This window comes from Chanodichthys erythropterus, chromosome 9 (genome assembly GCF_024489055.1).
Source record: "Chanodichthys erythropterus isolate Z2021 chromosome 9, ASM2448905v1, whole genome shotgun sequence".
NCBI classification, from domain to species: Eukaryota; Metazoa; Chordata; class Actinopteri; order Cypriniformes; family Xenocyprididae; genus Chanodichthys; species Chanodichthys erythropterus.
The window spans coordinates 12,095,483-12,119,687 of record NC_090229.1 but is presented as its reverse complement, the minus strand read 5'-3'; the positions used below and the strand labels follow the sequence as shown (position 1 = coordinate 12,119,687).

Sequence of the window (24,205 nt, the reverse complement as noted above, 5' to 3'; positions counted from 1 at the left end):
AGGTGTCCTCTATGATAGTCCGAGAGCAGATTACAATCACATGTGTATGTATCTTTGACTTTTTGCTTACTCTTACATGATGTTGGGCCAATCTTTGACTTTTTGCTTACTCTTACATGATGTTGCACATTGAGGGCCAAAGCATATGGCAGGGTCAAAAAGTTTCTTTTAGTAAGTGTAGTTTATCAGTTAGAGAAGCTGTTTTTTGAAAGAAGATGGTCCACATTGGCAGCTTACAGTCAGTATGTGCGCAATGTTAATAATGTGAGTTCTAGAGCATCTCTCTTTTCTTGTTTTTCCTCTTCAGAGAAGCTAACTTGACTTCGTCCCCGTGGCTCCTTTTGAAGGTGTTTTCGTTTAATCTTTTCCGTAAAAAGATTTTGGCCCGGGGTCACAGATCACATCAGGGTTGTTTTCCGACTCACTGACCATTTAATCAAGCTAAAGTCCATCGCCGCGGCACCCCTCACTCTCCGCTTTTGTTCGCTCCTCTCAAAGGTGAAGTCGCTCTTTTCGATACACACCTCGTGGTCCCGTTTCACGCTGCTCTTCAGCTCCATTGACCAATGGATCACCTTGACCCAAACTCTGGAGAACTCTCAGAACAACAGAAGCTCGCTTCTCTTCCACAGTCTCAGATTTGAACGAGTCGGCTGAAAGATGTTTTTTTTTATATATATATCAAAAGGTTGATGAACCAAATCTCTAGAATTTTTTATTTTTTTTCCCCCTTTACTTTGAATGAGGCCTTTTTGAGATGCAGCAGTGTTCACTCTAATGATGCTACACAAAGTACATTCTCTATTCTTCAGTAAACAATCTATTCATATTTAAGAAGCACTGGCCCCACTTTATATTACGTATTTAACTACTGTGTACTATAATGAATTATAATTATATTTAATGCACAATTAAATAATTAAATAATATTGTGTACAAACATTTGTGTACAGACTCTCTGATTGATGGAATTTTCTGTACGACATCATGGGTAATGTTGGGTAATGCAGTTTTTCACCACAAATTCTGCTTTTACACATGATTATTTTAAAACTAAATACTATTGATTAACAATCTCTTATCTCACAGCAGGTCTGTCTTTAAAGTTTTTTGATATCGTTAAAAATAAATTTCCTTATGGAGAAAATTTATGTAGTTTTTACTTCCGTAATCCAACTGTTGCACTCTCTTTTTCGAGTAGCATTTTATTCTGCAACCCACTTTGGGTCATGAATCACTAAGAAAATGTTAATGAATATGTTCATTCAGTTCTTTTAAGCTCAGTTGTTTTTGACAGTCAAATTTACTAAATGAATCAAGTTAATTTCACTCAGATATAACTGGAAGTCCATTGCACTTTATAGGAAAAAAAAAGTGAATTCAATAACTTATGTAAAGCAGACCACAAACTGAATGAGTTATAGCAGATTTTTAGTTCCTGGCATGCTTGGACTCTGTAAGTAGGATTAAAGGCTGTTCACCCCCCCCCCCCCCCCCCATTATTTTAATCAATAATGGAATGTATAGCTTAATTGTATATTAAGAAATATATGAGTACTTTATTTTAACTTTTTAACTTTTTAGTACTTTAAAACTTTTTAGAAACTTAACTATTGGTTTCTAAACTTTCTAATTAAAATGAGTTATTATACTCTTAAGATTGTATAATAAATAGCTCTTATTGTCTAACAGAGCATTCATAGTTTCATGAATTCATATCACGTAACTTTTCCCAGCATAAATAAAGTTTCCTCAGGTTAGACTGTTTAAATTAGCCCAGGTCCCCATCAGAGCATTAACAGCATTGAGAGATAATGATGAGACAAATTCTGGATGGACGCTATAGGGAAATATATGCAGGGGGAATTTGAAGACATATTACCCACAACCTTGAAAACAGTAAGCTACATTTACAATTAAATGGGTTTTGGAAAAGAGAATGAAATAAAAAAACATCAGACCTTGAAATGCTTACGTAAATTGATGTGATTTATTTTCCTAATGTATTTATGATTTTATCTGGCTCATTTAATTAAGTATTGAATTTACGAATCAAGTGTGGAATTGCAGGCTACTTTGGATGCTGCAATTGGATGGCTATGAAATGCAAAGTCTAAATAAGATGCCACAGTGGAATGTGTTGCGAAAGAAAAGCGCTTGGCAGTTTGCTCAGGTAAACAATGGAACCACAGCTCCTAAATTGGCATTAAGAAATGCAATTTCTTGATGGCTGTTTGTTATCCACATAGTCATTTAAGTTTAAATTTAAAGCTAGATGCATATTATATCATGGTGTTATTTCTTTTTCAGGTGGTACCACAATAAAAAAAATATATGAGTACAGTAGTTGAAACATTTGTTTCAGAAGTATCTTAAAGGGTTATTCACCCAAAAATGAAAATTATGCCATTCATTACTTACTTCGAAGCTTTACAAATGTTTTGTTTCAAATCAGTAATTCGGATCACGTATCAAACTGCCAAAGTCACCTGAACTTATGAGGTAATGAAGCCTCGTTTTCTGAAATCATGTGACTTTGGCACTTCGAACCACTGATTCGAAACAAAAGATTCATAAAGCAGTGTTTTGAAATCACCTATCACTAGATATTGTTGAAAAGTTGTTATTTTGGTGCACAAAGTATTCTCATCGGTTTATAATATGAAGGTTGAACCACTGTAGTTACATGAAATGTACTAAATATGTTTTCAGTATCTTTCTGGGAATCTGAAAGTGTTCATTATCTTGTTCCGAAGATGAACAAAGGTTTTACGGGTTTGGAACAACATGATGGTGAGTAATAAATGACATAATTTTCATTTTTGGGTGAACTAACCCTTTAACTTGAACTAGAAATTATGTAGCAATGTAACATTCTTGAAAACGGAATACTGTATATGCTATACACACTCATTCTGAATTTGAATTTGGATTAAGCTCAGCCAAAAGTGTACTGTTGATTACCACAAACATTAATTTGCATATGTTGTTTTGTAGAAAGAAAGAAAGAATGAAAAGAAAGGCAAATATTTGGGGTACAGTGATGCATGGCCGGTTTCAAAACACTGCTTCATGAAGCTTCGGAGCGTTATGAATCTTTTGTCAAATCAGCGGTTCGGAGCGCCAAAGTCACGTGATTTCAGCAGTTTGGGGTTTAACACGCGATCCGAATCATGATTCGACACAAAAGATTAATAACGCTCCAAAGCTTAATGAAGCAGTGTTTTGTAATCGGCCATCACTATATAAGTCATTATTTTGTTTTTTGGCGCACCAAAAATATTCTCGTCGCTTTATAATATTAATATTGAACCACTGTACTCACATGAACTGATTTAAATAAGTTTTTAGTACATTATTGGATCTTGAGAGAGGAAATGTCATTGCTGGCTATGAGGGTTATAAATGACATCATTTTCATTTTTGGGTGAACTAACTCTTTAAAATACACAATGGTATAACCACAAGATGTAAACAAAATGCATGTTAATATCATTGTAGTCTGAAAAAAAGAACTATTTCTGTGTAAAGTTATATTCAGTTTTACTACTTTGGTCACGTACTCACTGTAAAGTTTCAGGAGTGACAACCGCATTTAAATGCTGGAGTGAGTCCCCTAAATTATCGCTCCATGTGTGTACGGAACACGACTCCTGAAACTGAGATGATTGACACCATAGCAACGTTTTTAGTGTCTTGCGTGTTTGGTATCCGCTATTCTGTCTAAAGTAATATTACAGTGACAAAAGACTTGTTCTGTTCAGCAATTTTAACTACAGCACAGCTGACAGAGGCATCATGTTTTGTTAAGGCTTCTTCACAAAGCGCGCTTATGCATTGTTGTCATGTCCACTTATTATAACTGTTTTTGGGGTTGTTGTTGTTTAAGCTTAATTCATACAGCAATCAAGTTTATGGAGTTATTAAAGTAAGCAGGTGAGGATCGCAATATTTTGGTCTTATTTTCAGAGTAAAGCATTTCCATTCATTTAGTTTTTTATGGGCTTGATCTTGTTTGTTAATTTGCTTACAAGATTTGGTAACACAATTAACAACCGCATTAAGCTGCCCTTTGTTGTAATGACAACAGAACCCTAAAACAATGGTGTAAAAATGTACACTGCTTTATGCCTCTTATAATACTCAAGTTTTTAACAAAGGAATTAATGAATTAAGTTTTCTTTTTGCTATGAAATCTTCCAAAAATTCTTGTGCGCTCTAAGTGCCTTACCTCAACATTGATTTTTTATTTTTTTTTTAAAGAAAGCGAGTCAAAAAGATTTTTTGTTGTTGTAATCAACTTTATGGCTCTAACACTGTTGATTGAGCTTAACTTGCATTGTATCCAGAATATTCCTTAAATAAAGCCAAATCCCAGATGATCTGCAAAAACTGCAGTGTTCCAATCCAAACTGAGCACAAAATGGTTGAATACATGCATGCGCTCAGCACATACTGCTGTATGAGTTTGTGTGTGTGTGGATCAGCAGTTATAATTCAGGACTATAGGTACTCATACAGGCTATGTGAAGGAAATGAGCAGTCAGCTGTGCTCTAATCCCTTTTAGGCTGATATTGAATGATTCCCATCAAATAAATCTGATCCTACAAACTCAGCCTCAACACCCTCCGGTTTCTTTCACATCCAATTCTGACATTCTGCTAGACAGATCAAAATCTTCAGTGCACCTCCAGTTTAGGGTACTTTGACAATTGAAATTGTTCAATAAATAAATCAACAAATAAACATTTTCTCTCTCAGCACATTAAAGGTGATAGTCCTTGGAACCAAAAAGCATATTTTCTCATGACTGCAGATGATTGAACGTTTGCCGCTATATTCTGAGGCAGTAAGTTTCCCATCCGTCCACTTTAGCAGTCAGCGAGATGTCTGTGCTGGTGGTTCTTTCTCTTTCGCTCTGTTCTGATGACAGATACACTTAGCGATGTCTCTGATTATGGCCATGACTGGCACACCTACTCCAGTCACTATGGCAACTCACACATCAGCATTCCTTTTGATAATGCCTATTGTTTTTTCTTTCTTTCTTTCTTTCTTTCTTTCTTTCTTTCTTTCTTTCTTTCTTTCTTTCTTTCTTTCTTTCTTTCTTTCTTTCTTTCTTTCTTTCTTTCTTTCTTTCTTTCTTTCTTTCTTTCTAATGCTCTTACCATTTTATCAGGTCTGCAGCAAGTAATTAATTAATTTAATTTCATCTCATGAAATAATATTCAGTATTCAGTCTATCATCTTTATGGGTTTCCTCTGCATTTGAATTACCTCTAAATTTCTCCCTCTTTCTGTCTCTCTCATGCACATATATACAGTAGTAGTTCTATGTTAGCATAGAATGATTTCCAATCTCACACACCAGTATATCATAAACATGAAAAAATAATATTTGTTTTGACATCTGTCAGTCTTATGGTGTATAGCTGATGCTCAATATGTGTGTGAAAATTTTTACTGTACTTTCAGAAACTTATGATGCAATACAGTGTTGAGATACTGTATACAAAGGCTTGTATTTGACTCTTAACTGTAATGGATATGGTATTGCTCTTTATGGACTCTTTAATATAGAAATTTTCTGATACTGTAATTGTCCACCCTTTGATTGAATTGACCATGGCTAACTTTGTGCTTGGAGCTGGCTGGATGAAACAATAGTCTATAAGCTAAAAACATTAGTGTGTGTTTCTCTTGCTTATCCCACCTCTCATCTCTGACCTTCCCTGCAGCGTGTGTTAGCGAGACACCATTAGCAATCCCATGTGCAACTCTTACTGTAGTAATATGATGAAGGTAATCCAACCCCAGGCCTGCCTTTCCTTTTTATAGATAAATCAATATTAGTCTCTAACATTGAATTTGTTCTTGTGTAAATGTGAAGCTCTCAGGGTGGTCTGCTCATAGTCATTCTTGGGAATGTTCCTACTCAATTAACTAATGGACTCAAATAAGGTTGAATATGAGTATATAAGCTCCAAAATGAGCTGCGACCCTTGTCAATGGCAGGTGAAATAAGACTGTCCATGACTTTTCCATGACTCCTTCAGATGTTTGTGATTACCAGATAGATTTTTTCTTTGTTGTTGTTAAAAATATTAATAAAACTATAGATATTGCACTCCAAAATAAAAATGTCTTGCCGAATATGAACATTGCTGTGTTTTTATAATAAACCTTTTAAAATCAAAATGTAGATTTGAATTCTTAATGTTTTATAACCAAAAGATGCTCTGTGAAAGTTTGAAACAGAAAATAGTGGTTTTCATCTTGCCATTTTCTTGGTAAAGAAAACACCTTTTTACTCAAATTAATCAAAATGGAGTTATAGCATTTTGGAACCAAACTCTTCATATATATATATATATATATATATATATATATATATATATATATATATATATATATATATATATATATATATATATATATATATATATATATATATATATATATATATATATATATAATATATATATAATAGGCACAATAAATATTCAGATTTTAGTTTTTTTAAGAAAATGTTTGTTTGTTTATTTATCAATGTCTTTTTAGATAACTGGTATCAATCTCAGACAAAATAATTTGCCAGGTCTACGGAAACCCTACTTAGAGGTTGTTCCACATTATTAAGCAAGTCACAGTTCTCATGCAATATGGGAGGAAGAAAGATCTTTTTGAAGATGAAAAGCATGAAATGCTGCAATGTTGTGCAAAAGGCATGAAAACAACTAATATTGTGTGAAAACTGAATGGAGATTATCGAATTATCATAAGATTTGTGAGTGATTTAGAGCACAGTAGAACTCGGTCTGCTGTGTAATAAAGGCTTATTAATGAAAGTTCCTGTAAAAAAAATTAATTGTATTAAAAAGCTAGTGTTGAGCAGCAAACAGGTATTTGAAGCTCCTGGTGTCTCTGGAGTCTCAAGACGCTCCCCATGCTTCTCTTTAATGGTTAATGGTGTCTAAAATGCATCTTTATGCACAACTGCCAGCCTGCATGGAGAGCTTCTTGAGACTCCAGAGACACCAGAAGCTTCAAATACCTGTTTGCTGCCCTTTTAATACAATTATTTTTTTTGACAGGAACTTTCATTAATAAGCCTTTATCTGCTGTGCTCTAAATCACTGACAAATCTTATGATAATTCGATAATCTCCATTCAGTTTTCACACAATATTAGTTGTTTTCATGCCTTTTGCACAGCATTGCACCGTTTCATACTTTTCACCTTCAGAAAGATCTTTCTTCCTCCCATATTGCATTAGAACTGTGACTTGTTTAATAATGTGGAACAACCTCTAAGTAGGGTTTCCATAGATCTGGCAAATTATTTTGTCTGAGATTGATACCAGTTATCTAAAAAGACATGGATAAATAAACAAACAAACATTTTCTTAGAAAAACTAAAATCTGAATGTTTATTCTACTGAAACCTTGCGGTGTATATACACACACCATCCATCCATCCATCGTTGTATCATATTTTCAGCAATGTATTACATTCCTTCTGAACTTCTAAACTCCATGTTGTCATTAATTTTAGTTAAATTTAAATTATTTTTCTTTTTGTCAAAATATTTTATAGAATTGTTGGTTGCTGCCATTTCATTGTATTTCACACTAGTACCTGGCTGTTAAAATTATGAACCGGTTCCATTTTCTTTATAAACAAACCGTTAGGATTGTTTTAAGAGACCCAGCGCTTCATTCTTGCATGTTATGACTTTATACTTTGTAGTTAAAGAAGCACTTTTAGCCATTCTAAAGTATTTAATTTAAACAAAGCCCTCAAACAACGATATGCAGAATTTAAATCCCTCGGTCCCCTGCTGTTTGTCAAGCATTCGATTCCGCTGGAAACGAGAGCAGCCCATGCAGAACTGATGCTGTGCTTAGAATTTCTGCATCTTATGATATTTCCATGAACAGTCTTTGGTAAAACTGCAAATCTTGAGACCTCTCACTACAGAACAAATCTAAAGAGATGTAAATATTCTAAGTAAGTGTGTTTGAGCACATTTTGACTCTAATAAAAGGTGATTTCTGTATATTTCCTTTAATGTTTTGCATATATTGATTTGTTTTGCACGAATCAATGGCAGGCGTGGTGTTTTCTACGCTTATCAGTGTTTAATCGCTCAAGTGCGTGAAAACACCATCGCTTTTGGTTCCATGTGACTTTCCAAAGGTTAGCCTGCACATTAACACTCCCATGCATTCAGCAAACAGAGTGGCCGTTCCTTGTTGCACCTGAAATGATGCATTGCTGTGCTGGAGCACTATGAAAAGCTATCGAATACTCCGGCGCATTTTCCAGGTGTTGGAGGCGAGCTTATTATCCATTCTCTCATCCGTTTCTCCTTCTCCCTCGCTCGCTCTCCTCTGTCTTGGTTTGTATGTCTGTCAGAGACACCAGATGCCCCTGAATGGGTATTTTTTCTTCCCCGTTTTCATCCCAAACAGATACTGGCCTGCGAGCCCGATAGCAGCCGCCATAATAAACTATGTGCTATGTGAAACGCAGGCCCCGGCAGGCAAGCAGCCAGACGTGCAATGTGCAGGAAGATGAGTGTTGCCCGCCTGCTCTCTCTCTCTCCCTCTCCCTCTCCCTCTCCCTCCCTCCCCAGGTCTGGAAGATTGCTTTTATACAGCCCCTCAATCAAAAACTCACACTGCCAAGCTGTACTGCAGCCACAGATGGGGGTAGAGCTCAACTCACATCTACAAAACGCTCTCCCCGGTGGAGACGACGAAAGGATGAAGGAGGGGTTAAAGAAAAGCAGTAGAGGAGGGGAGAAATAAGTGAGTCAGTTCAGCGCTGATTAATTAATAAGGTCGTTAGCTGAGGGGTGAGACGGTTAGACGCAGCAGATTGATATTCCACAGAGATGGCGTGCCACTCGCGCCCAGCCTCCCTCCATCAGCGCTGCTGATCCGGCAGGGCCGAGGGGTCGTTGTACCCCTGGGAATGTTCCGAATTAAAAACACTGACCTGTGACATCACTTCCTGCCAACACAGCATTGCTGTCGGGGGCCGTTGGAAGTTTTTGGGCTCCTGACGCTGTTCTTTTTTTCTCCTGTATTGCGCATGTTATTTAGAGCGGTCTGAAGTGAACGGAAGTGAGTAACAATGTTGTGCCATTATTTACCTCCTCCACAACCACATCTCACTCTCTCACTTTCCATCAGTCTATCCACCCCACGATGCCTCAGCCTCTAGAGGGTCAGAGGCAATAACACAGACCCACTTCAATTTTCTCATTTCAGCTGCCGTTGATGGACCAACAGCAGCAGGACAGAAGGCTAAATCTATCATCCTCCACTACAGAACGGTGGAGGTCAAAAGCCACCGTCCGTATGATTGTAGGAAATCCCTCCGTTCACGCAAACAAATGCTGGATTTCTGCACTTTTATTTCTTTGTCCTTTTCTCCTTAAAATCTGCATATTCATTTGGACGGTAAAAAGATGAGAGAATACCTGCTGATAGTAACAGTGTGAACTGTCCCGGAGAGTGGTATTCATAGCCTCTGTCTCACCTCCAACACATAAACAATCTCTCTCTCTCTCTCTCTCTCTCTCTCTCACACACACACACACACACACACATTCTGCTGTAATATTTATCTCTCTCTGACTCATTCTCCGGCCGGTGGGGGATTTTGGCATCATGTCAGCTCTGACCAGGGGGCTGTATTGTAATTATAGTAGATTGGGAAAAAAAACTGAATAACATATTGACTCTCACAAGCCTGTGGTAATTTTGTGTGTGTGTGTGTGTCTGCAAACCTCAGTTATAGTGGCAGACTTGAGGGGGAAAGAGAAAAGAAAAAAAACAAAACAAGAAAAAGAGCGCTTGACCTTATCATCTTGTAAAAGACCAACACACACTGAAGCCAGCGCTACATTTGCACTCCAAGCTGCCCATCTGCCACCCCCCGTCAAATGATTGGCTGCTGGCCCAGAGGAGGTGGGCACTTAAACACCCTATGGTATCAAAATGTGAGTTTTGTGGCTTTTAGTGCCTTTATATCTGCTAAAATTAACTTTTACAATAAAATTATCATCTTTCTCTTCAAGGAAAACAGATCGAAAGTACTGATGACTCATGTTGTGCTACAGATTTTTGTCCAATTAAATCCTTTCTAGAATAAAAATAGTTGCATCCAAAATATAGTATATAGTAGGAAAGAGTAGCATGTCCGACGAGATTCTGAAGTGCGCATCCAATGGATGGGGCCACGGGAGAAGATTTGTGAATGGCAGTGACGCTAAAGAGACTGTTAGGTCACATGACAACATAGTGAATGTTGTATGTTTAAATTACATTCATTCTATATAGAACGTACAGTCGGTAACTAATTATTCAAAAGAAGTATCCAATCAGAGGATATGCGATTTTTGACACCGCCAATGTCTCTGTCATGCTACCCTCCAGCAAGTAATGAATCATGTGCTATGTTCAGAATGGCATTTTCTGTATGTTTAGAATACTGTATCTCACAATGTAATTCACTCAACTTGACCTTCCTTTTCCTGTATAAAGCTTACAGTGTCACAATTTAAATTGTAGGCAGGATACAGTGTATGCTGCTTAGTATCAGATAAATAGTAAGGTGTTGTACAATTCTGAACATAGTCATTATATTTTACATTTGAGGGGAATAGTCTTTCTTTAGGTCCCTTCCAAACTTTAGCAGGAAGTGTGTGAATACAGCATGTTATGAAGTTCAATATTTAAAGAACTATTCCAAGTCTGTGGGTCGGGTCAGGAATGGTTTCTGCGATTCACCTGTAGGTCAACTGAGGTTTCCTGTTTGTTAGAACATCAGACATCAACTCTTGTCAACCCCCCCTCTGTCTCTCTCCCTTTGTCTCTCTCCCTCTCTTTCAGGTTTTTTCCCCTCTACTTCCATCTCTCTTTCTGTCTATGCAGTGCTGCCCCAATGGGCTGCTCCACTGACAGAGAGTGGACGCAGTGAGAGAGAAGCTAAAAATAACTTCAAAAAGCAGTTAGCTTTGACATCCGAGCCCAAGTGTGTATTTTTCGTAAAATGTGTGTGTTTGTACAGAGCCTTTTGTGATGGTGTTCTCACTCCGATCTAAATTTGCTCATTGTGCTGCTGGCATGTTGGTAATCACGCCCGTCTCGTCCTGTGGCGTAAAAATAGACAAGCAAACACAAATTAAAAAAAAAAAAAAAAAAAAAAAAAAAAAAATCTAAAAAGGCGCCAGCACAAGAACATTACACCTCCATGGAAAGTTTCATTTTTTTCATTGGAATTCATTTGAATTTGATGAGCCATGAAATATGAATGGAAAACATGAACATATCTGATTAACCTGGGGTAGACCGCATGCCTGAGCGATGGCAGAAAGGCGAGAGATCATGGGGTGAGGTCACAGTAAAGGCCTCTCCATGGCTTTCAGATGGAGAAATTGCCCTTTTATGCTGATCTTCAACAAGCACTTAAGGTTTAACCCAAATCTTCATATTAACCATCATAAGACAAACCACACAAATGGTCTCAGATGTGCAGGAAAAGGGCAACCCCTGCCAACAACTATTTCTCTCTCCCAGCTCTTCTAAAGTCTGAGGTCACTCCCACAGGCTCACTACAGTCGATTGGATGGCAATTTGAATAAAATTTGCATATCATTACAGCGTGTGACACATGTCTGTTTGGAGAAAACTGTTGGAACCGTAGCCCAATTTACAATGCTGGCAATAATTTACCTGATAAATTTTGTAGGTCTCGAATGAATTGAATCAATATTGTGAGATTAACTGCAGTTCAAACATTTGCAGTCAGTAAGATTTTTTTAAATGTTTTTGAAAGATGTCTCTTATGCTCACCAAGTCTTTTAAAGAGGTAATTGATTATGATTTCACTTTTTTAAACTTTAGTTAGTGTGTAATGTTGCTGTCTGAGCATAAACAACATCTGCAAAGTTATGACGCTCAAAGTTCAGTGCAAAGAGAGATATTTTCTTTTACAGAAATTGCTTTTTAAGGACTACAACAAACTACAAAAGGCTTCTTCCCGGGTTGGTGCCATCACAATCCCCAAAATTTACATAAACCTTACCCCGGGAGCGTGCAACAAAAGGGGTGAGGCCATTTTGGGCTGCTCTAGAGAAGAGGAAGAGTTGCTGTTGTAGAGTGTTGTTAACGCATGCCGTCATTTTACGCTGGACTGCGTCACAAACAAGGGTCAATTCAACGCAGGATTCTGTCCATCAGTGTCTGACTCCGGTTTGAACAATGTGAGGCTGAACACCATTACTGACAGTCGTCATTTTGGCTGCGTGAGATTCTCCATCTTTGTTGTTGAGCAACCGAAGCGCTGTTAAAGCTCCGCCCTCTTCTGGAAAGTGGGTTGGGAGCAGCCACTCATTTGCATTTAAAACGGCATGTTTTTGTTCACATCTAAATAGGGGCAAATTTGACAAGCTATGATAAATGATATGTGGGGTATTTTGGGCTGAAACTTCACAGACACATTCTGGGGACACCAGAGACTTATATTACATTTTGTGAAAAGGGGCATAATAGGACCCCTTTAAAAATCAAGAAGTAAAAACAACAATATTTAAAAAAAAAAACATTTACACTGTTTTCTATTTAAATTAAATATAAAATGTAATTTATTCCTGTGATGGCAAAGATAGTTTTTTAGCAGCCATAACTTCAGGGTCACACCATCCTTCAGAAATCATTCTAATATGCTCAAGAAACATTTCTTATTATTATCAATGTTGAAAACAGTCCTGCTTATTTTTTTATTTTTTTTGCATGTAAAAACAAACATATAGCCTGAGTATGAACAACTGAATCTCATGATCTGATACTTTGAATGAATCACTAACTTGAATCAGTCTAACTTGAATATCTTACAGAATATCTGGAGCCAATAATGGGTAGCTGTCCTTGTTGGAAGAGTAAACAGGACTTTGGTTATGTCACTGTTTATATTGTTTATTATTTATTGTTTGTTTTTATTGTAAGCATATTAATCTTTAAACTCTTCGTTCTCCTTGCCTTTTCACTATAAGGCCGTGTAAATATATCATTGAGAATATTTAAACAGGGTGCCCTCTGAGATCCCCCCAATTAGAGAGGTCTGGAACAATAATGCTAGCGCTTAATTGCATTAACATAATGCCTCCTAACGATCATTACACTCACCAAAATAGTTGTGATAATAAAGCCATTACTATTTTGAGAGCACAATTAGCCTACGGTGCCACCCTTTGTGATGTTATAATTACGACATTTAGACGTGCACGCATTCCGTTCCTCATCCTGTTGGGAGGAGAGGACGGGAGGCGGAACGGTTGTCATAGACCGCGGCAATTTACGTCCTCGTCTGAGACAGACTTGTCACCTGCATTCCGCCGTACTACCCGGCAGCGTCGCGAGCTGATTGGTTGCATAGATAGACGGCGTTCTCCAAATCTGTCAGAGGTGAAAGAAATGGCTTAAGATAATAGAGTTAGATGGATAGATAGATAGAAGGGAAAAGGAAGACATGGAGAGAGTGCTGGTGAGATATAGGAAAGGATAGGAATGGAGAAAGAGATTGGTTTTCATGCCTGGTAGTCAGCAGCTCTGTAAATCTCCGAGGACTGAAGAGGGGGAGCAGAAGGTTGATAGTCATCCATCACTTTTGACAATTCCACCTCTCTGTCGCCACTTACTTGACGGAAGACCCCGAGTGAATGAGAGAGAGAGCAACAGAGAGTATTTTTATAGAGGAGGAGTTTTTTTAGATGGCAACACTGTTCCATTTTGTTTATGTATTTGTCTGATACTGAGTGAGAGATAGTGGCCCTACAGATCAGTTTTGTGGTTTGGTGCAGGGCTGAGTAGCCTGACATCAGTAATATGTACAGTATGTACATATTTGTTATTGTGTTATTTAGTGACCTATATTGATTTCTTTTCTTTCTAGTAGCTGCATTTTCGAAGTAACTTTCATCCCATTGATGAAAAGATGACCATGGCTGTCAAGCATTATTTACTTAAATTTCAGTCTGTTCAAGTGTTCTGAAGTCATAAAAGTCATTTGAACTTCTTCTATGAAGCTTTTAAGTTTTAGTTTTTTGTTTTTTAGCCCTTTCAACAATCCCTTTAAAGCTGCAGTCCATTAGTTTTGTGTCTTTGTCGCCATCTCTGTTTGAAATCTGCAATTGCAGTTATTTGCGGAATTATCATCTTTACGTGGGTTGTGCATCGGCACGGCTCCTCAGCGTGGAAAAATCTAATGTTTTGAGTTTAATGTGTGGCTGTAAGTCACCGCACCGGTGAATACTGTACAGGTACTTCGGAAGCACAGATTTTTGTCTTGGACAAACAACTGAGAAACAACTGAGAAAAAAAAGCATTACAATAAGTCGCGTACAGTCTAATCTCTGACGTTAATTTGTCGAACCATACAATCCGCCATCAAAATGATAAGTTTAATAATTCCAGCTGCTTTGAGAAAAGTCTATAAATGTCCATCACCTGCAGGATCCTCACATGCCAAATATCCTACTAGCTGAAATTGATTTTGAATCATTTTTAACCAAAAAAGTTACAGACTGCAGCTTTAAGTCATATCAGATTGTCATGATCCATGAGATGTCAAAATGAACTAATGCGATAAGGACAGAAAGGATGTAAAAAAACAAAACCAAATCATATACTCTCAGTTCAGTGTATTAAAATGCATTGTGACTTCATTTCATTATGGGAAATGTAAGTTGATGTAGACACACCAAGAACATTGATTTATTGCATGCACGTATACAAAGGTCTTTCCCTCATAGCTGCGCACGGAGCCATCAGTAGGTTAATGGAATGCTTTTAAAGCTCTCCGAGCATCATTGTGTGAGTGACTGTGACCTTTTGCATTGTGTCGCCTGTGTTTTGCTGGACCGTCAGTCAAAGGCGATGGAGAGACCTAATTAAACATGTTAGAATCACATGTTGCTGACACACAATGGAGCAGTAGATTGCGATTGCCTTTTCACTGAATATGGTAAAAGAGCCCACTTCCTGGTTTTCCAGTGGAATTAAATAATCCTGCACAAAAGGCTCTGAATGCCTGAACCAAACAAAAGGTCTACATGTCTGCTGCTTCAGAAATGCCTGCTGGAGTTTTCTGTTATCTGATATCACAGTTATTGAATACAACCCTTTTTAAGAAGGAAATTAAAAGCTGACATTAAATTGCAGCTCGACATGCTTGCAGTTTGTGAGTCTTTGAAATTTCAGATTTTAATCAGATTTTAATTTTTCATAGAGCTTTAAGGACAGACATATGCCTTGTCAGCAGTGGTGGAAAGAGTACTAAAAAAGGTACTTAAGTAAAAGTATTGCTACTTCAGAAATAATTTACTTAAGTACAAGAAGAAGTTCTGAAAAATAATATGACTCAAGAGTAAATAAGTAGTTTGTTTAAAAGATTACTCAATACGTTACAAAGTTGATGTTAGCAAATATGGAGCGCTAAACACGCTCTCATGTAATTTTTCTGTCTCATTCATACCAGAAGCCAGAGGGCGCCCTTGCGTAGAGAGTCCGCAAGTGAGATTCATAGAAGTATTAAACTTATTGACGTTCCAGGAATTCCCTTATATGGACATCAGATATTGCTACAGCTGAATAACATGCAGATAGAGACGGTTTGACTGATGAAACATGAAGACAATATTTTCATTTATTCAACTCAAATAAAAGTAAAATTTAATTATACTCAAGAAAGTAGATTAAACTAAATAAGAGTGTCACATGCAGACAGTAGAAATGTCACCTTTAATGATCAAAACTGTTACTTGGTAAATTGTACCTTTTATAAAGAAAAAAAAAAAGTCTATCTTTTAAGAACATCTTAATGTTTATTATGGAATTTTTAAACTATTATATTTATATTATGAATATACAGTTAAAACATGATGTAATTTACACTTTTTGTATGTGGCTCAGTGTACTCAATATTTAACCCCTGTCAGAGTGACACATATGTACTTTTATATGCCCCACTGAATGCTGCATTATTCTGTGTCATTAAGCTAATATCTACATTGAACTTTCTTAGTAAGAACATGACTTACAGAGGGCAAAGTACATTATTTATGTATCCTTCCATTTAGACAAGTCTCTTAAATATTTCAGCAATGTTTTCCCCAGAGCAGGAATCTGCAGATCGATCAGTATCAAAAGACACCATTTGCCCCCAAACACTGTTTGACATCCAGCTATTTCTGGTCAGGAGCACTGGGTAGGTCAGTGCTTGTTGGCAGCCTTTTTCCTCGTTCACTTTTCTTTTGGGTTATTTTTCTCTGTATCTCAACAGAGTGTAAATCATTAGTTCACCTGTGCAGCTCAGAGCAGCTTGTTGTTGAGATGTAGGAGAACTTTGCCTCTGGAGCAGGTGTGTGTGTGACAATCAGACAAACACAAGGTGTGTGTTTTTGTTTAATCCCAGAATCAGATTTTAATGAGATCTTTACTAAAGCTATGCAGCCAATAACTATATAACAACAGCAGCTGATAACATGTTTTATATGGTTGTTATTGTGCTATGTTATCACAAAAGTGCAGTATTATTGTAATTATTAATTGCAGTGTCTGTAAGGCAGCATAGTATGTATTCATCTAACTTTTCTTTCTTCTTCTACATGTGGTGGTACATCAGCCATTACCCAGTATTCAGTGTCACATGTTCTGTCATAAGTCATTCTTATATGCTGATTTGGTGCTCAAGAAACATTTCTTCTTCTTCTTCTTTTTATTATTATTATTATTAATGTTTAAAACAGATGTGCTGCTGATTATTTTTGTGGAAACCGTGATGCATTTTTCCCCAGGATTCTTTGAATAGAAAGTTCAAAACAGCACTTATTTAAAGTATAAATGTTTTGTAACACTGTAAAAGAGTGTTACTGTCACTTTCAAAAAATTAAATGCATCCTTGCTAAATAAAAGTATTTTAAAAATGACTTTTTTGTTGTTAGAAAACAACATTTATGTGTTGTTGAGATGGTTTCTTCCTCTCTTATAGTGAGAGAAATTGCCAGAATAACCTCCAGAGTGGACCAAAAGTAAGTCAAAAGTAAGGCTCTAGGTGAGTGTGAATATGTGTCAGTGTAAAGAGCACTGAAAGAACCTGACATGCCTGATGGAAGTGACATCTCAGGCAGGCTGGATGGTAATGTGTTCCTGTCTCTCTATCAGTAATTAAATTTACCGTTCTCGCAGTTCCTCCATGCCCAGCTCTGCACTGAGCTGTGCTGCTTTGGGAACCATCTCCAAATTACTCCTCAGTGTAGATACATTGGCTTAACTAGCGCTAGGGAGCCCACCAGTGACTCACAGTATGTATGTGTGCATTTTCTCTCTCTCTTTCTTACATAAAGCTCTTAATGAGCCTGAGATAAGATGTGTGTCCAATTTAACCCACACCCCTCCCTTCTTCTGAGTAACTCCCCTGTTGACTGTGATGACGCCGTAGGAAATAATGACGGAAAGAGGGAAGCTTTCCATGGTACTGTGAATATAAGTAGTGAAAAGGTACGAATGATACAAATCAATTCTGACAATGTCAACTAAAAGGAGTCACCTTTAAACTTTACAGCAGAACTCGGCTTTGTTCTGCTGGACAGCTTTTCTGACATCTGACTGCCCTCATTGCATGAGTCTTGTGGGGTGAAAAACCCTCAATGTTATTTAATTTAATGTTAGACAGTGTATGTTTGGTGTGGTTGAAATTTGGTGTGACGCTTATTATACGGCTCTCTGGAATATTTGATTTTGGTTGGTCAATCGTGGCATTCAACAGTTCAACATATGTTTGTATGATAACTGCTAAAATATTGTTCTTGGCATCATACCGGTACTTTCATGTCTCTCATTTCACTCTACAGTCTCTCATTTTATATTCCAAGGAAATTGCTGCCAAGCTTCACGTACTGGCTGTAGTAAAATGGTAATAAGTAAAACTTATTAATATTAATTTTAATATATATGGTGAGCATTAAACCTTTTCTAGAGAGTCCAGTTAAAGCAAGACAATGGAAACATTGCTTAAAAGAACAAAAGCAACCCTTGAGAAACTTTGAATTTTGCAGATTGTTGCTAGGCCAAATGTTTTCGAATGTTGTAATGGTTTTTCATAGCAGAATCTTTAAGATAATCTACAAGACAGTACTTTTGGCACTATATCATGTCCGTGTATTTATTTATTTATTTGCTGAATTGTTTGATTCTGGTTTGCATAATATCCCAATCCTTTCCCACTTGTTTTCTATTCCCGTTTAAAATTTCATATGCCTATTTATTTTGTTAGCTGCTTTTAGCATTGTTTTTTTTTTTCCCTGCTGTCATATGACCTAATCAGAACAGACCTGCAGCCCATTTTTGGGTCATGACCTACCAGTTGAGAACCACTGGGCTGGAGAGAGAACTGACCCTACTGTGTCCCACCCTCAAGTCAGACAAACTCCAGCAATACATTCCAGTCTAGAGCTAGAAACCACCTGCCAAAGCAGACAATCTGAATTTTGTGGTGGAAAAAAAGAAGAAGAAAGAGTGGCGTGATGTAAAGGTAGTGGAATGAGGATGTATTTGCCTGTGGGAAAAAAAAGACTGAAAGTAGGCTGGCAACAGATGTGTAGGGCAGTAAAAGTGTAATTGAAATGCCAGCAGCAATGGTCTTATCTACCCGTTCCAGCAGCTACCTCGCGTCTGAACATCAGTTAAATGTCATTTTAGCCCTGGCTGATTCAGGCCGACCACAATCCCCCATCTTCTGTGACTGCAGCCACTGATGGGAGGGGAACAGCGGGATGGATGGATGGGGGGGGGGGGGGGGGTGTTGGTGGAGAAAGCGGGCACTGAGAAAAAGAGAGAATGGTTGTAATTGGATTTCGTTTGCACACTGTTGACTTCCATCACCTGGGCTTAATTGGGAATTTGATATGGTTTATCACAAGGAGTCATTTACAGTTTGGACATATCATTATTAGCATTGTCTGTACTATTTATACACTTCATATTTCATAAACTTCATTCTCTCATGATTTGTTAGAAGAATCCACCTGCCCTCAAATTGCCCCAGTTATGCTGCAGTGACCCAGGTCTAGACTCATATCAAATGGGTAAAACAGGGGATGTGACAATGGAGCACTGCTAACTGTAGATAATGGGCCTTAAACCAGGCTGTATCCCAATTCGTATGCTTCTGCTACATTGAAGAAGTAATGTGTAAAAATATGTACTACTACCAGTGGGGGGAAACCTGAGACTTTTTCTTTATTATTTTGAGTTGAGGTTGTGCTAATTATAGACTCATGGCTTAAGCAAATTGTTATTGGTCATAATTGTGCTTTAATTGTTATTGTTGATGGTATGGTTTATTCTGGTCATTACTTCAACTACATTAGCATGACCTAAAATAAATATTATTACTTAATTTGTGCATTTAAAAAATGTGTGTCTCCCATTCATTTTTGGTGACTAAAGGCATTGAAGCTGTCACAAAATCTTCCTCTCATAGTTCAAGGGGTGATGGGTAAAGTAGTCACCTTTTGGAATACCTACCTCTATATCTGTATGCAGTATGGATAGTATACAAGCTGGAATTCAGCTCAAGTACAGTTCGACGTGAAATGTTGACCACCAAACCCTGCGTTTCTTCACCTCTACACAGCCTGACCTTCACTTCCTGCACTGTTGTGTTTCTTTTTAAACTACAGTTGTAGACAGTGTTTTGTGATTTGTACAATTCCATATGTTGGAGGAAATGAAGAGAAACTCACATCCTTCTACAGTTTTGTCTCTATTGTCTTGCGTGTGTTATAAGTTCACACAATCTTCACATTACATAGTCAGCGAGATCCTGCAAGATTCTTTTAACACGTTTGGTGTCTTGTACAGCACTTCCCATTTGCGCTGCTAATTTTGAAACTCACTGTGAGGTTTTGTGAAGAGAAGCCCGATTGAGCATTTCAGATCTTTGCTGAAAAGAAGAGCTGTTAGTTTTAATGGTTCATAAAGTTTTTATTTTGTTTGTATATTGTGAATATTATTGATTACAAATCACCACATATTGTTCCATCTGCCTATGATGACACAACAATTTATCAGAAACTGCAAAATACTCTGTGCCATCAAAGTTAAAATGCAATGTTTTATAACACGGCATACTACAGTATCTGTAGACATTTTAATGTGCTATAAATGTCAGACTGCTGCTATGTTTACTACTAAATTCTAACTACCATCACTGTGACTTCTCAGGGACATTTATGATTCAGCAGAATGGACTGGATCAAAGCCCATCACTGGAGAATGACCATTTGGACTTACCAAAAAGTTTATGGCATAGAATGTGTTTGTTTGAGATCATTTGCAATGGCAACTCAGTATGACTCTATTTCATGCTTTTTTAGTTGTTGTAACCACTTTATTTGTTTATGTATTTATTTTAACATGTATTTGTTGTTTCTTTATAGTGTTCTTATCAATTTTTGCTTTAACTGTCCCTAAATGGCACATGAAAAAACTAAACTCAATTTCTAATACTCCATTTAAAGGTCAAAGACTTTATATATAAAAAGATGGTGCACTCGTATTATTATGAATGGGAGAAAGTTCAACTCACAATGTGGCAGAATAAGTCCCGCCTTCTAAATAAGAGCCAATCGCCGATTGGTAAAGTCATCGCATCGGTTCCTAAAGATACAGTCATACGCGCACCTCCTGTAGAGACACACACACTTAGGACTGCACATGCATTAGCTTGATCCAGCCTGAAAAATTTTGTTTTTTGTCATGATTCGAGAGTTTAGGAACACAATTTAAGAGACAGTTGTTGTCAGATTTCATTGGTGATTTCAAATATGAATATTTCTTGTCATAGAGACACAAGTAATATATCAATTGAAACTATAGAATATCTTCTTTTATTTGTGTACACTCAGAGTAAAAACACAATGTTGTGCTTTTTGTAAAATAAAGAAAACTAACATGATGCGTGATCTCTCATCTCCCTCTGAACGAAGTCCAATCTGATAGTTCTCAGAAAATGAACTGTAACTTATGAATACTAATGACAAAAAAAATGACACTTATGTCTAAAGAAATGTTGAAATGTCAGGTTTTAAATCGTGCAAGTCAAATCGAAAACAAACATTCTGTGTTTATGTAATCTGTATGAAAGAGAGCCATGTCAGAAGTCTGTGATTCAGCTCATTATCCGCTAATGCGGCCATGCCCACGGAGCCAGCACTATTCAGAGGCAAATTCAGAGGAAATACTTGTATGCATTGTCTCAATTGTGTATTTATTGTCCTGAAAAGTGTTTATCTGGATGTTAAAGCCATGGTTAGTGATCTATAGAAGACATGCCGTTAGTTCCTGGTTCCTTTTCTTCTTTATATGAATTTGTGGCCTGAAGGTGTACAAAGAGCGCTCTCCAGCTGCAAGTATGAATTGAAAACACAGTATCTAGCACTCATAGTGATGAAAATAAATATAGAATAAATATTACTCCTCTGTATAGAAAATTGACATAAACATATAAGAATCCATCAATATTTCTCCAAATGTGCATGCTTTTAAGCTAAAAGCCTAAATGAAATGCCATAGAGGTAACATAATTGTTCAGACACTTTGCATCACAGAAATACATGATATTTTAAAGAATATAATAGAATACCATTATTTTAAATTGAGCTGAGACATGATTACAGAGGGTTTTTTCACAGCCTATCTGAATGAAAGGCCTCATTAATATGCAAGTCATTTCAGGTCATTATTATGTGATTCTTTTGTCTTCTCGAGTGTAAATGACCCATTATTCATGATGATTCACGCCTCCACGCATACTGTTTCTTGACAAAAAGTGTCTTACAAAAATTAAATCAATATATTGTTTTATATGAAGGAGTAGGCAGCATAATTCTGAAGCAAAAACTCTAGTCTACAATCTCCAATACCCAGAAGTCTTGTCAATACAGATTTAATATACTTTTTTTGGCCTTATTTCAGTGACTTAAGTTTTTTTGTTTTTTCAATAACCACGCATAAACATTATTCCTTCAAAAACAAAAACATGTACATACATGTTCCTCACATATTATGGTAGCCTAGTTTGTGCTGAATACAGTATAATGACACTTTTGTCATTAATATGTTTGTGAACAACTGAAAAAAGCACAAATGTCAGGGCATGTCAAAACTTCTCCAGGCCCCAAATCAGCCTCAGACTCCAGAGGGTTAATTACAGTAGTTATGGTGTGAACACAGCATAAGCTTGTTGTTTTGATTGGGCAGGAACTGTAAAAGGTGGCTGCTGTTTGTTTGTGGTGCTCCATGACTGAGGTCTGTCTGTTTAAACTCTGCATAGCATGAAACACGCTGATGACGTTTGATGTCTGCTTGAACAGGGTGACATACGTTGACAGGCAGGTAGGACATTGTGTCACTGAATATAATGAGTGGGTGACATTTTATGGTCCTACACCTTTCACAGCCAATATATATTTATAAAAATACATTTAGACCGTTTAACATAGTGATTGTTTTCAGGATATGAGGAGACTTTCAACTAGTATAACAAAAAATGTTTCTGTAAAGAATCACCTATTGCACCAGTCTATTTCAGGTCATTTTGTAGGGAACATTTATAGTTTAAGCTTTGTTTGCAAACTCTCGCTAATGTGCGTTTTCATACATAATAAAATAACTTCGGTTCCATCTCACAAAAAATATCTGTTTCTTGTTGTTTCAGAGGGTGATTTTCAACATTGTGAACTTCAGCAAGACTAAGAGCCTGTACAGAGATGGGATGTCCCCCGTGGTGAAGTCGACCAGCCGGCCTAAATGGTATTCATACCCTCTGCAAATATCACATCTCCACCTACACACTGTTCACCACTGTGCTTTCCACGCTTTAATTCCAAATAACAAATCCGCGACTTATCTTCCATGTGTAGTTTCCATGTGTGTAACCAGGCCCGAGCATGGGTTCCACACAAGCCCTGCAGACACAGCGAATAAGACTTGACTGTGTACACTGTCGTCGTATCTGACTGTCTTATCTCTCTTTCACAAACAACAGGATTTTTCGTTACTGCCTCTTCGAGTTTTCACACTGCCGGTGTTCCTTAAAGGAAGCATTCAACACTTTCTCACTTTCTCTTCCTTCTCCAAGTTGACAATAGTGTGTTTGATGTTCCAGATGAGAGGTTGTGTTGCCGGGGATGTTTGGTCTCCATGGTGACGCCATCTGGGTAGAAAAAGGGACAGTAACAGGGCTGTTGATAGAGAAATTGTGAGAAATGCCAGAGAAGGAAGTGAGCTTCAGGCTGGACAAACTCCTCATAGGCGACTGTTTACTGGCGCCATTTTCTCAAAACGGGTTTTGTGTGTCTTTTAATCAGCTTGTCTCTTTGCGCTCTGACAATAGAGATGGTTTTCTTAGACACACATCTGCCTTCATGAAGGAGGAGATGCGTGAAAGACAAATGCAGTCCCCTAGCTGTGTGTATTTTTGGATGTCTGTTAAATGGCTACATATATTGCATCAATGTGAAGATAAGATCAAATCCTTCCTGCTCTATGTGAGATCTGCTGTTCTTCACATATGGCTTATTTGATCTGTTTGTCTATGCTTATGGCAAATGCTCACCCGCTGAAGCTAATCACCATACACACTTTTAAAGACTAAGTTTTTTTGTTTTTTGTCTAATTTAGATGTTTGGTCTCCTGTAATGGCAAAGCTAAATTGCTCCATTTTTGATGAATATACACTTCAGTAAACAGCATTTATTTGAAATAGAAATCTTTTGTAACATTATAATTGTCTTTACTATTCCTTTTGATCAATTTAATGCATATTTGGTAAATAAAACTTTTATTTTATTTTAAAAATAATCGTACCCCAAACTTTTAAACAGTAAGTGTATTTACAAACAAATAACATAATATATACATTTAGGGCTGTCAAAATTAATGCGTTAATTTTGCGATTATTTATTTATTTATTTTTTTCAGTTTAACGCATTAAAAATAACCCAATTAATGTATCATCCATTTTTTTTCTGTCATCTTTTCTCTGCGCTACAGTATGATACAGTATATATACACTTTTGGGAAAACACAATAGGGATAAGAGTTTCAGTCTTATAGTGTGTAACTTATT

General features: G+C 37.1%; 1 protein-coding gene across 1 annotated transcript in view; it reads left to right on the top strand.

The window, feature by feature from the left end:
- agbl4 (AGBL carboxypeptidase 4) overlaps positions 1–24,205 on the top strand; it is a 410,833-nt gene that overhangs the window by 129,278 nt on the left and 257,350 nt on the right. Inside the window, exon 4 of the mRNA XM_067394590.1 lies at positions 22,793–22,887. Within this exon, the coding sequence (XP_067250691.1) occupies positions 22,793–22,887 (95 nt within the window). The remainder of the gene's footprint in view (positions 1–22,792; positions 22,888–24,205) is intronic.